We start from the raw sequence: 15,446 nt of genomic DNA on the forward strand, positions 1-15,446 counted from the left end.
CAAAGCGGACGTTTTAGCAACGCACACGTGTCCACACGAAGAAGAGGAGGCCGATTGCTCTGTTCTTTGAGCCTAGGGTCCCCCCAATACATGGTCGGACTCATCGAAAACATGTTGCAAACACACAGCCGCACAAGCAGCAACCTGTAGAGCCTGCCATTAGCCATGAAGCATAAAACAAAGAAGCAAAGAGATGGCGAAGGTTGAAAAGAAGAAGGCGACCACTGGGATTGAAGACGAAGGCGGAGATGGAGATACAAACTGGAGACTGCCACAATGCATTTGCAGTGCTGGGTCCCAACTGCTCAAGCTGAAAGCCCTTAAAAGCCACGACAACGACGACGAAGTGAAAGATTTCCACAGTCAGATAGCTCATTTTGGGATGGATTTTATATACCTTCGGCTCATGGGTCCATCCCAGGTCTTCTCTTCTCGTTTGCCTTCTTTTGTCGTCTTTTACCTCGTCTTAGGCCTGGCTAATCGGCGGCTATGTAAGTTGCTTGTTGTACGTGCGGCGACACAGTCAATACCAGCGCCACGATCATGCTGAGGTTGACAGCATCTCAGCCTCACAGTCGGAGCCAAAGCTAAGCAAAAGCCAAAGTCACCGAGAGCCAGCAACCACAGCCGCATTCCAGCGATATAAGGATTCACGAAAGACCCCCATTTTGGCCCGAACGCAAGGTCAATACTTCCCAGTCATTTGAGGTCATTTCTATGCGAATTAGAAAACCGATTAACCTAGCTTAGACAGGTTTAGTCGCGCTGGCTTAGTGTAAATCTCAGACTTCTTAGTCATCGATTAAGATTTGTTATTGCTTTTTGCACACTTGTCGTTTATTAATTCGAAAACAAAGCTTTATAATTAGATGGAAACACAAATACCACATTCAAATTCCAATGAAAATGTACAAAAAAAAAAACACAACAACAACAACGCACACATTTAATATATTGTTGTTGTCTTACTTTATGGATTTTGATTTGTGTATAAGAAATACCCATCATTCAGAAAAGTAAATGGGTATGATAAGGCACTTGAAACCAATATGAAACCAAAGGCAGGACATGATAGAATCTTTGAGATGGGATAAGGAAGTTTTCCTAGATTCAAGTTTAAGGTTTTAAACTACAATTTTTAATATTCCCCAAAGATAATAAATATTAAAGGTAATCAATTTTTATATAAGGTTCGTAATTGATGTAGGGTATTGCATTGTCGACTTCTTGTTAAGACCGTTAAACCGGTTTGCAATGGTCGTTGCCACAAAATTTCAAGCAGAAATCGAGAGCGAGCGAAGAGGCAAAAGCAGCAGCACAAAAGCAACTCACATGGACACGAGTTGATCTTATCGTCAGAAGATTTTGTATGTGTAAGTAACAATTTTCTAAGAAAATTGCTCAGCATCCACAATTTATTAAATATAACATTCAATATTTAATCTAAAATTTATTTCACAAGCAGCTTTTACATATAAACTGCCTACTGCAATATGTGCTAAGCAATTTTGATAAAAGAAAATTATATAAGATCAACAATTCGAGTTTTTTACTAGACTAAAAATTTTGTTTACTATTTGTTTGCAACATGTACTTCAACAGCTTCCTTAGCTGTTACTTGCTCCTCCTTGGGATCAACAAAATGGCCGACCTGCAACATATGCATTCGGCAACATGGCCGATTAGCAACATTTCCAGCTCATAGCGAGATAGCAACATTTATGGTGCAAGACTTGGCTGACTTGGCAACACTTCTGGTTCGAGGCAAGGCTGACTAGAATAATTTCTGGTTTGAAACATGGCTGACTAGCAGCACGAGTGCAGGCAACAGAAAATGTGCAGCCCCAAAAGAAGGCAATACAAAATTTCTTTCATGCAACTGAGCGAATTCGAGATCTCTGATTTCTTTCGGGGCGAATTGAAGTCACAAACATTTTGTGGCGAAATCAAGTTTCACTCTATGCCGCTTCTTATTGATAACGATACATTTGATTTAGCGGTATTTTAGAAATTCAAACATTTGTCTAAAATTATTTCATAGTTTCAAGGAATCTATGAACTTTGTGACCTACTACAAAAATTCCTAGTATGTCATTTATGAACTATTCCAATATAAGTTAACCAGTTTTAGCTGCTTTGATTGTTTGTAGATTTAATTCGTCATCGAGAGAGTCTGTTTTTTTAGGAATAACAATGCCACACGATTGTCCAGCATATGCGGCCCATGGAATTCCTATTGTTCACAAAATGTTTTTACAACCGATGTTGCTGGGGGGTGATAACGATAAGTATGTGAATAGTTTAAAACACATTCGAGAATCAACTGGCTTTGTTTTGTTTTTGTTTTTTTTATTGCTGTTGTTCTCCCAAAACGTGTTCCAGTTCCGAAAATAATGGCAAATATTGAAACATTAACCCTTGACTATCTAAGTGTGTGTGAGAGTGTGTTGCACTATTGTCTCGGATCGGGAAACACCATGCCCCACACTCCCACCCTCACCTACGGAAAACTCCTTTTTTTGCGTTGGCGTTGGCGCATGCTCAGTCAGATGAATCGCCTCGGAGAGTCGGAGTCGGAGTCAGAGAGTCAGAGAGTCAGCCGATGGCCAACTAAGCGTAAAGTTTTCCAACTTCGTTTTCTGAGCAGTGCTTTGTTTTGGTTAAAGAAGCGAGGGAGTAGTCAGCTGGGAAGGGTCAGGAGAAGGGCCTTTTGTCAAAGCGCATGCGTGTCGATGTCGCCACCACCGAAATGCAACTCTCTCGCTCTCTCCCTCTCTCTGTCCCCTGCAACAACAAACCAAACTCCCGACTCCTACCTATGTATGTTTTTTTATAAGTATGTATGTAGCTGAGGTATCTGTTGCATAGTTCTTCAAGCATAACTTTGGTCTCTTGTCTGATTCTCCCTCTCTTGCTGGTTGCCACGACAATCTAAACACAATTGTGCCACCGTTACGCTTGCTGCAGTTGCAGCAGTTTCAAGTTGAATGCAGCATAAATTTCCAATTCTGATTCTTTTAGTTTGTAGCCTTTTTTTTTGGTTTTTTGGGCATCAATTAAAATAGCGCGTGTTTTTGTTTTGTTTTGTTTTGCTTTTTGTCTTTTGGAAAGAAACTTTGTCACGAGTGCTTAAAGTGGGACGCACACCTGCCTAATTGTTTTACATACCTTTAATTATCGAATTAGAGATAAAATTACATGCCAATTGAAGGCTAAGAGAGGCTGCAGTTCAGTTACATAGTTAAAGACTCACCTGTAATGAGAAGAAATATAAGAAAAATGTTTATTAATGATTAGTCAGAATAGGTAGTGGAAATGTTTGTTCAACTTTTGCCAGCGAATTCGATTGAAATTTACAGTTAAGAGTGGTTACAGCTTTCCCAGCAGCAGCAACCAGAGCTTCTGCAACACTTTCGCTTCCCAGACTCAGACGCCCCACAATTCAATTCACACGATGTGCGCCCAAACGCGAAAAATTCTCACGACACTGAAGCAAACATAAACAGAAAGATCGCTTCAAAAAAACAAAAAAAAACGACAACAAACCAACAAAAACAACAGACAAAATAAAGAGAGAACAAAAAACAAAAAAAAAATTATGCCAGGCTCAGATGCCCATAGTCATTCAAGTGCCACATGCGGCACATTCTTGATGGGTTTCTTTGCCTCATCTTCTAGGCGCCCCACTCACTTTTCTCCATATACCCCAAAAACCCAATTGCAATTGCATTTGTAAATGACATCTGGCAAAAAGAGAAGGAGAAGAAGAGAGCTAACAGAAGAGCCTATAGGCCCAGATCTTGCAACAAACAAAACATATGGCGACTAATTGTGGGTTAGTCAGACGCGTCTCGCAGATGATTTTCGCGTTTGCTCTTCTTCGTCGTGCCAATTTTGTTGGACATGCTAGGGTCAATTAGGTATACGACCTGATGATGAATCACAAGAATGGATTGGTTAGGAATGTGAAATAGAATGGCAACCGAAACATATTTTGGTAGTTTCTAGAGTTGATTCTATGTAATTATAAAAAGCTTTTAAGCATAACATGAAATATGTCTTTTTTCTTATACCCTACAACTTTTTTTGTCTGACAAGTATGTGTGTAATCCGATCCTCTTAAAGTAAGGAGAAGATCTGCTAGTAATGACACTTTTATTAGAGATGGTTTACTTCTTTATCGATACTTTAAAGTCTTGATTGTTTTTGTTGAAATTGGCAATTAAACATCTAACTTAAATTAACTTCACTAAATACTGTCCTCCCTCATGAAAAATGTTAATAAGAACGACTTTAGACAGGGCATCTCCTAGTCGTCTCTTTGATTTAAAGCTAAAAGATCAATCGAATCGTCTGTGTACAAAAAATTAACTCTCATGATAATGAATTTCAATTTTGTTCAAATTACAATTTGAATGATTTTCACATTCCCACAATTTCAACATCCGCCGGGTGATAGCACATATGCAAATGCTACCCCTGCTCCCTGTTCACCGCCCCCCTCCATTAGACGCAGGTAAATATAGACTAAGGTGAACTTTGAAAATTAAGAAATGAAAATACAATAATAAATCATATGTTTAAAATCTAAAGTCAAAGGAGCCGGGAGACTTATGCTAATTAAGTGTGAACTTGTGATTTCGAAAATCGTGGCTCAAGTTGATTTGATATGCCATAAAAACAAGAATCTAGTGATACTTATATAGCAATTTCGGGCGGATGTTTGATTCAACGATTTGATGGGCCATAAAAAACAAAGCAGAAGAATCCATAGACCAACTAAAGTGCTCTACAGAGTGAGAGAGAGAGAGAGAGGGGGGATGACGAGATGAATGCAATTGGATCTCCCATTTAATTTATGTAATTAACACTTTGCTCTCATTAATTAGTTATATAAACATCTGTCTCGACGCTGTGACCAGGATTAGGGCAATAGTATCAAAGTCCACCATGCAGATAAGCCACCCGAAACACGCCTCAAATTGCTGCTATTATTAAGTATTATTATCAAGGAGTGGAGTCCGTGTCAAATGTTATCATCGCAGAGCGTTGTCCGTGGAAAACATTCAATCATAAAACCGCTGAGCCGCAGTATATGAGCTCTCCGCGCAATTGCCGAGCCAGCGGTATTTTTTTTTCAGCTAAAAAACAAAACAAAAACAACATGGACGACTATGGCGACAACAAGCGTGCCCGATTCCAATGAAAAAAAAACCAAACAACAAAAAAGTGGGGAAAAAAATATATATAAATAAAAACCCAGCCACAAAAACAAAATATAATTGAAAAACAAATTAAAAAACCAGCAAGAGAAGAAAAATAATGCTGGAAATAAAATATGAAACGTTGGCAATTAATGAAAAAAAAAATATACAATCATATATACAGACACACTGAGAGAGCTTGCCACATGAGCTCTCTGAGCTGATATGAAAAAAGAAAAAAAAAAAAAAATAGTATATAGTATACGAGGGTGACCACTGGCCGGGGCTAACTCTAGCTCTTTAGCTCTTGGACCAGCACATTGACCCAACCTCCCAAGTATTGAGTCTAGAGATATCAATCAAAAAAAAAGAAAAATCTTCAGCGGATCGTTAACTCTCTGGCATGCTGCTGGGATGAGATGGAGATGGTAGCGAATGGAGCTGGAATTGTGGCACATATTAGAGTGCACACATATTACAAAGAAGGCAATTGGCAACCAAAGACAGGCTCGACAAGTCGTAGTTTAATTAAAACGCAAGACGAAGGGAACCCAACCATGTGGTTTTGACCATGCAAGGAGCATCTTCAAGCCATAAATCCCCCTCGTTCATATCCATCTATGGTCAGTAGGATGCTGTTGATCAATTATGTCGACAGTTTTTGTCTCTCTCTGACCATTTTTGTCCTCTTTGCCATACGACCATATTCGATCGAGTAGCAGCAACAACCACGATAACTGCAGAGACACAAGATCAGTTGAGAAACGTTTTGCCATGTGGCAATTCGGTCAAATCGCAAACCATTAAAGATGGTCACATTGGTGAAAGTTTTGTTTAGTCTTTTTGGCGGCCCCCTACACACACACATCTTGGCAAAAACTCCCAACACCATTATAGTCTAATGCATAGATTCTCGGTTTTATGTGGCCCAAACAAAAAAGCATTAATTACTTCCGGACCACTAAGAGGGCCGCAAACGAAGCTGTGCCCAAGTACCGGTTTCTCTCTTGTAAGCCAAAAAAAACAAAAAGAAACCCCCATCCCTCCTCCTCCTCCTCCTCCAACAAATAGGTCTCCTCCAGCCAGTCAGCGGGTGTTCATCAAAATTCAATGAACGACTTCAATCTTTCAGCTCTTTGGCACAATTCAGATACATATTTTGTAGTCACCTTTTTTTTCTCTTAATGTGAAAATGAATATGAATATAGTGGATATTCTTTATCCACGCCTTTGAGATCCATTCAGTTTCGGTTCAGTTTTAGTTTCAAATTCTGCTGACTTTTTCAAAAAAACCAAATAAAAAACCTCGAAAACGTGCTGAGCCTAACAAAATATTTGTTGTAATTTCTATAGTTGTTCGCTAGTTATTTGGGTTATGCTTTATGGTGATGATGATGATGATGTGTCTACATGTGTACACGATGTTCTTCGTCCACACGGTTGTTATTGTTGTTGTTGGTGTTGTGATTTTAACGCTGCAATCAGCACAAGTCAACAGAAAGGTCAACAAAAGGTGAGAGAGCCCAGAGACAAGGGGAAAACACATACTAAATGTAGACGGATTTGGTATATGTGTGTTTTCTGTTATTGCATGTAAGTACAGCTTGTAAAAACAACAACAACAACAACAACAACAATGACAACACCCCCAACCATCAACCAATCACCCTCGTAATATGTACTAACAACAAAAACTGGAAATGAAAACTCAAAGATCTTCCAAGAAGAACTCTGGAGTGCAGTCCAATGCCAATTGGGTGCTCCGTTGTGGCTGTCTCTGTGTCTCTGTCTCTGTCATTGTGATTGCTACGTGATTGCCATGACAATTTCTCAATTTGTATTTTTATTGAGTAAAATATTGGTTGGCGCACACAAACACACACTCACACACATCAACGTGGTGTGTGTATATAGAATTTTCATTGGAGCATTGGACACTCCCTGACTTTGGACTTTGTGTGTGACAATGTGCGTTGTGTATTTGGTTCATGTACAAAATGTAAAATAATTGTCACATTTGCATAAGCATTCGAAATTCGATTTTGGTTATTTTTAATAACTTTATTTGGTATTTCTCTTTGGCTCATTATCGATTAGGTAGCAAACAAAATGGAAACAATAAGCAATCACTATGAAACTGAGAAAATATTGCAACAGGAAAAGATATTGAATGTGGATTATGAAGAAACTTCATTTGATGAAATCATTTTGTAATCAGCGATGGGAGCGAAGTAAATTGAAGTTATTTTAAAAACTACAACAATGGGAGGGTCTGAAGAATATCATTAACTTTTCAATATAGAAATACGAGTTTTAAGATCGTCCATCGGGGTTTGAAAATTCGAAAATCTGCAAAGATGGGTAAATTTTCTAAGAAGTTTAAGTTTCTAAACATTTTATTCACAAAATGCAATGGAATGCACATACATACATATGTATATAGATATTGGAATGCATTTTTAGATATTTATACTCATGCAATATTAGAACAATTTTTTATTAAACTTTCCGTGATAATCATCAAAAAACCATTATCAAATTGAAAAGAAAATATTGAAATTAAAGTTGTGGTTTTTTCAAGTGATCATGGAATAGAATAGAATAGAATTATATTGAATAGAATTATATATAGAATAGAATGATATCCATTAGAAAGTTTTTTTTAAAAAGATTATGAAATCTTTTTAAATGATTTCAATTAAAATGGTTCTAATTTTCAAACTTCTACTGAAACAAGATTATTGCAAATATGCAACAAGTTTGTTTAAATTTATTCCTCTTCCCAGTTCGTTAACAAACTGTGAATGCTAGTTAGTGTCTTATTTATAGCATACTTTTGGAAACTAGAATATCAAAACATTTTTCTTTTTATATTATTTGCTATTGTTGTAAAAACAGAGACCTTGATTATTATATATTTTACTTTTGAATTGTCTTCTGTATTCGAAAAAAAAAAAAACAAATTTTGAATTTTTTTTCCATTAAGTAAAAGACTTAAGCAGATTTTGGTGAAATTTGGACCATCCCCTTTCTTCATAAGCTAGATGTAGAAGGAATTTTTTAGCTCTCCTCTACTTTAAGTGAGATTTACATAAAAAATGATTAAAGAAAATATTTATATTTAGTTTTAAAATCGGGGAACTAATATCCCTTACATAGGTTTCCTCTAATAAAAGTAATTTAATTTTAAGAGACAGATAATAGTTTCAAATTTCGTATCGTTCTGTAAATATATAGTATTTTTTTTAAACTGGTGTGTAAATTTCGAGTGTGGCCCCTCTTAAGTGAGGGTTAGTGAGATCTTTCCTTGGATCCACACCCTTCCCCATCAGAAGATCAGGTAATAAAAGGATGCTCCAAAGGAAGTTTGATCCAATTCTGTATATATTCATAGACCCTTATCTTTCCTTTATAGCTAAATATGATTAAATTAACTTTTGTAATTTTAATTATTTTATAATTTTTGGGAACTCAGTCATATTTTAAAAGATCTCCATAATAAATTAACTCGAAAAATTGTTGAATGTTTCCATTTTATTTTGTGCAATGTATTTCATTTCAATTCGCAATAATATTTAATCGAAAGTTTTTTTTTAAATTATCTGATATACACTTCTAATGAATGAGGTTAGCAGTAGCAAAACAGAATACTAAACCTTTGCACTACTTGGCAAAGATTAAGAAACACGTAACTCAATCGGAGCGTCATGCTGATAAAGAATATATTCATATAGTATATACTAAGAGCATTTGGTAAATACATACATACAAGTTTTATGGTTAAAATACTTGCTTATCTGCCTTTTGCGAAACTTCTGTTGAATGTTTCAACTATCAAGAGAGGGAGAGATGTGTTTTGTTTTCGTTAAGAAACAATATTTTGAACAGATGAAAGCACTTGGAAATAACAATTCAACCTTTCACATATGCAAGCATATTTTTGTTTTGACCCGATTTGTAAATTATATGACTGCATTGGAGAAAAACAAAAATCTCATCTTTTCTCACATAGTTACACAAGAAGACAAAGAGGCAGCAATACAAAAGGCAAACCCAATCCCAAACCATTTGGATATATGGCATATGGCCTCACTCAGTGTCCCACCCAATTTATCTGGCTCAGACATCTCTTCAAACGGCATTTTGAAAATTGAAAACACATTTATGCTTTTTTCTAGTGTGTCTGTTGTTGTTGTTGTGTTTCTTTTTTGTCTTTGCTTTTTACGTTGAGTTACGACAGAGAGACAGAGAGCGGCTTATTATGGGTTTTGGGTGCAGTCTGAGCAGTCTTAAGCTAGGCTCAACAAGAAAGTATCCGCGAGTCAACATCTAACTAATGACTTCTCAGAATATCAGAGTTCGACTTTTAACACTTGGCGGCAAGTCAAATGATAGATAGATGCCCATTAACCCCAGTGTGACCGGTGTGTGTGTGTGTGCGTGCGTGTGTGTGTCTATTAACCCCGGAGACGACGACGTTTGCAACGATGCTGCATCATCACCACCTCAAATTACTTCCGCTGCATCATTCTTGGTATACGCATAGAGAGCCAAAAAAACAAAGAAGAAAAAACAATTACCCTTCCATCCAACCAACCAAACCAAGAATCGTGGTATAGTATCTTTATCTAAGTTATCGGATGGTCTGGATGGTCCACAGGTAGTAGTAGATAGAAAATGATTGTGCCTGCTGTCGCTAGTCCATCATTGTAATTGTAATTAACGCGGCGGCGGAAATTCCAGGCAGGAAAATGTAATGTCAGCCTCGCGTACGCGAACCATAACGATATTTATTTTACCTCTTCTCTCTCTCTCTCCACCCAATGGTATAATTGTGGGCCTAGGCAATCCTGCTAAAAACTTGCCAGTGTGGAGAGAGAGATAGAGAACCAGTTAATAGACACACCGGATGGACACCGGATGGGGCGGACTCGCTACACTAGTGGGCTGACGAGGATTGGTGGCTATTCTAAAAAGTTTTGTCATCACTTTGGCTAACACTCTCTGGGGCAGGAAATGGAACCGGCTGTCATAGGGAGAACCAGTTCAAGCGTCAGTACACCAGTACATACACACATTATTTTTAGGCCAAGCTATTGTCTCTATCTCTTTATCGCCATCTTCTCGGCTTCTTCGGCTTGGCTTCTCCCCCGTCCTCGAGGGCAAACTGATCCCCCAATCATTTTGCAGCAATGCAACAGTCCTCACACTGGCGAGTGCGGCATTTTGGCGCAGCTGTTAATCCCAATTAACCGCAATTAATATGAAAGCGAGAGGGCCCTACAGCGCAGCTTCAACGGCCCATGCCATGGCGACCCACATTTTTTTCGTATCGTTCGTTCGTTTGGAACCTTTCTGGCCCAGAGTTTGAGAGTGTGGTGCGTGAGAGAACTAACTCCTGCTATTCTATGGCTATGCTCTTGCTCTTTCAATTCGACCCCGATGACGTTCCCATTGCCGTTGCCGAGTGCCGCCTTAATTGTTTTTAATTAACACAAACGCTTTTTGCCTTCGAAACATTCCAATTCTTTTCCTATAGCTTTGCTCCCCGAAAACTTATCTCAAGTTGAAATACTTTCGTCATCGTTTGACTTTAATATGTAAATACCCTGCCCAAGCAGTGGGTGAAAGGGTATATGAACATATACAAAGATCTTTGATAAAGCAGGGTGAACTCTGGAGTCTTTTTTTGGTGCATTCTTTTAATGGAACAGAAGTTAGATATATCAATCTTTGATATATAGGTTTACATCTTCCTTTGTTTATAGTCTATATTTTGGCAAGATCTAGTTTAGATCGAAATGTTTTCTAGGGTATTGCCAAGTCGTTGCTTTGCCTATCGACAGATGGCATGTATCATCTCAAGTATTGAATTTGAAATGATTTTATAAGCGAAAGTGCCAGTGGGGTGCGGTTCTACAACCCGTTCCTAAATTTTGATGAGCTGTCGACTGATGCATGCGGCGTATCATAAAAAAAAAAAACGAGAAACTGAAAAACTGTCAATGATTCATAAATGACCCCGCTGTCATCAAAGGGCTAACTCTCGGATCTTGCTCTTGTTGTGTTACAAGTCAGGGCTAAGCTGCCAAGCCGAGCATAGACCATGTGATGATGGACCATTGTCCATTTTGTTATTTTATTTTCATCACTTTTTCTTTTCATTTCGAGTTGTTGGTTTTTTTTTTTTTTCAATTTTCTCTGGGAACGCGTTGCTGGGTAATTATGCAAGATCATTGCCAGACAACGCGACAAGAACAGCGACGTTGACCTTAGGAGTTCTTGTTCTTCTTTGCCTTATTATGATCTCAAACGTTTTGACGTTTTCCGGCCCAAAAGAAGTCGGCAGAGCAATTTGTCCAGTTTGGGCTTTGCTTTTGCTTTGCTTTCACACAAAAAGGTAATCCGATGCGCACAGGCTCAGTTTACCAGCCAAACGACATATGGTACAACAACAACAACAACATCCAAAGGGCCCTTGCCCCCGACCCGACACGCCCCCTTCTCGCACATATGTACACTTTGGTTTGGATGTCTGCTTTGGGTGGCCAGGAATCAAATCCAACAGCAACAGCTGGCTACAACTGGCGCATTTATTTGGCCAAGTCATAAACAAAAGCAAATTGAACGACGACGCATGCGTCATTGTGCAACAAATGGGGGCAAGCTGGCGTGCCGTTGATTGGGCCAACACTTAACCTCCCCCAACTGAGCAAACGAAACGATATGACACGAAGTGAGCTGTATCCACGAAGGCAACAGCCCCTTACCCCAGGCCTTAGATCTCAATTGAGCGGGAGAACGAAACGTTTTCTGATTGGCGCCCCCAAAGTCAAAAGAAGAAAAATGCAAATGAGGCAAACAAATGTGCGCAAATGTTCAACAAATCAAACAAACAAAAAACGGCCAACAATAAATAAATGTTAAACAATCATTGCCCCTCTCAGTTGTTGCTTTCCCCACCACCCCCTCCCCAGCCCATTGCTGATCTTCTCCTCTCATTGTGCTGTCAGTTTTCATTTCCCATTTTCTCACCAAGGGAAAACTTGCAGCAGTTGCATATGCCATAAAGCAGATGGAAAAGTTGCCAAGCGATGGGAAACATTTTGGATACAGGAAATTGATTATTATTTATGATTATACTAAAGACCTCGACCTCCGCAGAAAAACAACAAAAAACAAAAATCTGTACACACTCAAGAAGTGTTCTGTGTGTGTGTGTGTACTTGGTACTCTGTGATTTACCCCCAAAAACAAAAGGAAAAGAAAACGAAGTACAGAGAAATATCTTTGAAAAGATAATGTAACCGACATGCTGATGCTTTCCTGCTGGTGGCTCTTAAGGCAAGAGGCAATAGGATGGCCTCCTCCTGCTCCTCCGCCTCTTCATAATTAGAGACATGCATGCATTTTGAAGTGTTTTTCCAGCTAAGCGATGATACACCGTTCCCAAAAAGGACTTGCACATGGGAACTTTTTGTGCATCCGCCAGAGACAACCAGATAGAGTAGGAGAGAGAGAGAGAGAGAGAGAGAGAACACAAAATATGGCATGTCCTTATGAAATTTAATACTTTGGTATTGTTTTAGGTCGCTACATGTAAAAAGAAAGCAGTCTCGAGGACGAACTTGAGACGTGGGCGATCGATCGATTTGCTTTTGCTTTTACCTGCTCGCAAACGACTTTAGTTTTCATGATTTTTGTTTTTGGGACCAAAAAGGACCCGACACTTGAGCCGTCTCGAGTCGATTCGCCTAAGTGCCGGCTAGATCCTTTGCTGGCCACTTAGCCGTACTTCTGTTTCGAGTACTTTTCTTGGGAAAATCACCTAGGCAAATCAAATGTCTCTATCTTTAAACATTATGCGTCACTTTAATTCATTTTCATGTTATCTATCTACCCCAGAGTCTTATCAATTCTTAACTCTTACTTTTGGTTATTTACTATTATCAGCTATAATGGGCATTATTCATGACTGTTTTTGTATGTTTTGTGAAATTAATGGTAAATGCATTTTGCACACCGTTGATTGCCAGAAATTGGCAAAAATTATTTACAAGTTGATTTCCTTGTTGTTTTTTTTTTTGGGTTTGTTAACAGCAAGCGAAAAAAAACACCTGCAACTTGGTTTACAAGTACTTCTACTTTTTTGCATGAAATAAAATCTCACGGTTCAGACACAGAGAGAAAGAAAGAGAGAGAGAGAGACAGAAGTCTCTCGGGGACAGGTGGTAGGAAGCCAAAGACAGAGATACAGAGAGTATATACCATGCATGTGGGTTTGTATTTGCAAGAAAGACATTAAAACAAAAAAAAATAAAACTACAAAGCAAGTAAAGAGCCAAAACTGGTTTTTGCAACATCAAGAGGCAGGCGGATCGGTGGAGCAAATACAACAACAACAACAAACAAAACAAAAAACAACCTCTGATCGAATGGGGCAACCAAAGAGGGGCACAGTAAATGGGCAAAGAAAATTTGAATAGCTGTTACCTTTGTCGTTCCTTCCACCCCCGCACCAAAGCGAATGTTGTCCTTTTTAACGAGCAATCTGTACTTCATTCATATTTACTACAAGGTAGATAGAGAGAGAGAGAGGAGAAGGAAGATGCTTAATGGCAATGAGCCGCTACCTGAGTCACAGATAGCAAGAGAGTGCGAAAGAGTGAGAGAGGAAGTGGGAGAGAGAGATCACGCACAGGTAAGGTAAAAGTAAACAGGTAGAAAAACTCCGCTCCGGCTCCTTGTTCTTTGCCATGGGAAATCGAAATCACGCTGCTCTGTAAACCTGTTCACAAAGGGCCCAAAGAACCAGAACGAACAAAACCCAAAGCAACAGATGTACAATGAGAGATGCCCAAGATACTTCCTCCCTTCCTCCAGCTTCTTCTTCATTTTGAATGAATTCAATGAAAAATCTTTTTATCAACGAAATAAGATTTCTGTCTCTACACACACACACACACACACACTGACACAGTGAGTTATCTTGGTTCTTGGGTGCTGTCTCTTTGTAATCTATCTTATTGTTAGTACTAGTTTTATCTATCTTTGTCTACGTGCTGTAATATTCAGGGCCATCTCAGGGAATGCCTCATCGTGGTTGATAGGTAGAATTTGGCACAACTTACCTTTCATATCGCCATTATCAATATAGCCGGCATTCGATGACATGGAGGCCGAGGTTGAATCAATCAGCAGTAGCAACAAAACGCTGATCGTGATCATCCCCAGACATCTGCATCCGCATCCTGATGCCAATCTCGTCGGGGTATCCATGAGATGTTTTTGCATTTTCATTTTCATTTTGCTTGATTTTTTTTGCTTATTTTCACAAACTTGTATAAATAATTATTCGATCCGATCTTTTGTTTATTTGCTCCTGCAAATCTCTCGCAAGTTTTGGGGCGGACTTTGTCGAGCGGATGTGACGGGGGGGCTTGACGGTGGGTGGGGCGTTGCACTGAAGGCAGACTACTTCGTTTTATACACCCATCGCAAAAGCCAAACTTGCACCCCCAAATGGCCAAGGCGAATTTCGAAGAATTGTAATTTCTTCTTTATTTTCGCCAGAAATCTGTTGCTGTTTGTTGTTGTTATTTATTTTTGCGCAACGACAAAAGCAAAATGAAAAAAACCAACAATTTCACGGAGTAATATAAATAAAGCTACGATCGCGTTTGTTGTTTTTTTTTTTTTTTTTACTTATAGTATTTAGACGTTTTGTTTGAGCCAATACACTCGATTACAAATAGGCGGGGCGGGGGCGCAGACGAGGCCGACGACAACACACACACTCACACTGTCAGAGAACCGAGCTGACGATCGCACAATTAGATATATACAGATATATACTTTTGTACACACACTCTGAACACTTCGTATTGGCCAGCATCAAAAAGGCCAAAATTGATATTTCAATAGCACTCGGATCGCCCTTGTAATGATAAAATAATAATAGTTAACGATCCACTGTAGCGCATGCAAAATGCCGCATTAAAATTGTGTAATTGCAGAATTTTCGTTTTCTCTTTTTTCTTTTTTTGCAAAATCAGCACTTCGACACGAATCTGAGTTGAATTACTTTTTTTTGTTGTTGTGGTTAACGTTTTGAGCTTAAAGGCTAAGCCCGCGTTAATTTCCCGCAGCACACACGACGCAAACACGACAAGCGAAGACCGTTAAATGAAATAAAAATTATTTGAAAAAGCGTCGTGTTCCAACTACAAAAAACACCCTGTA

At 38.8% G+C, this 15,446-nt stretch overlaps 1 protein-coding gene across 1 annotated transcript in view; it reads right to left on the minus strand.

Annotated features, from left to right (window-relative positions):
- Nucleotides 1–14,784, minus strand: part of LOC6637989 (epidermal growth factor receptor) — a 36,017-nt gene extending 21,233 nt beyond the window's left edge. Inside the window, exon 1 of the mRNA XM_002061086.4 lies at nt 14,336–14,784. Coding sequence (XP_002061122.3) covers nt 14,336–14,510 — 175 coding nt within the window. The 5' untranslated portion in view covers nt 14,511–14,784. The remainder of the gene's footprint in view (nt 1–14,335) is intronic.
- Nucleotides 14,785–15,446: the final 662 nt, after the last annotated feature.

Source organism: Drosophila willistoni (assembly GCF_018902025.1).
Source record: "Drosophila willistoni isolate 14030-0811.24 chromosome 2L unlocalized genomic scaffold, UCI_dwil_1.1 Seg72.1, whole genome shotgun sequence".
Classification (NCBI taxonomy): Eukaryota; Metazoa; Arthropoda; class Insecta; order Diptera; family Drosophilidae; genus Drosophila; species Drosophila willistoni.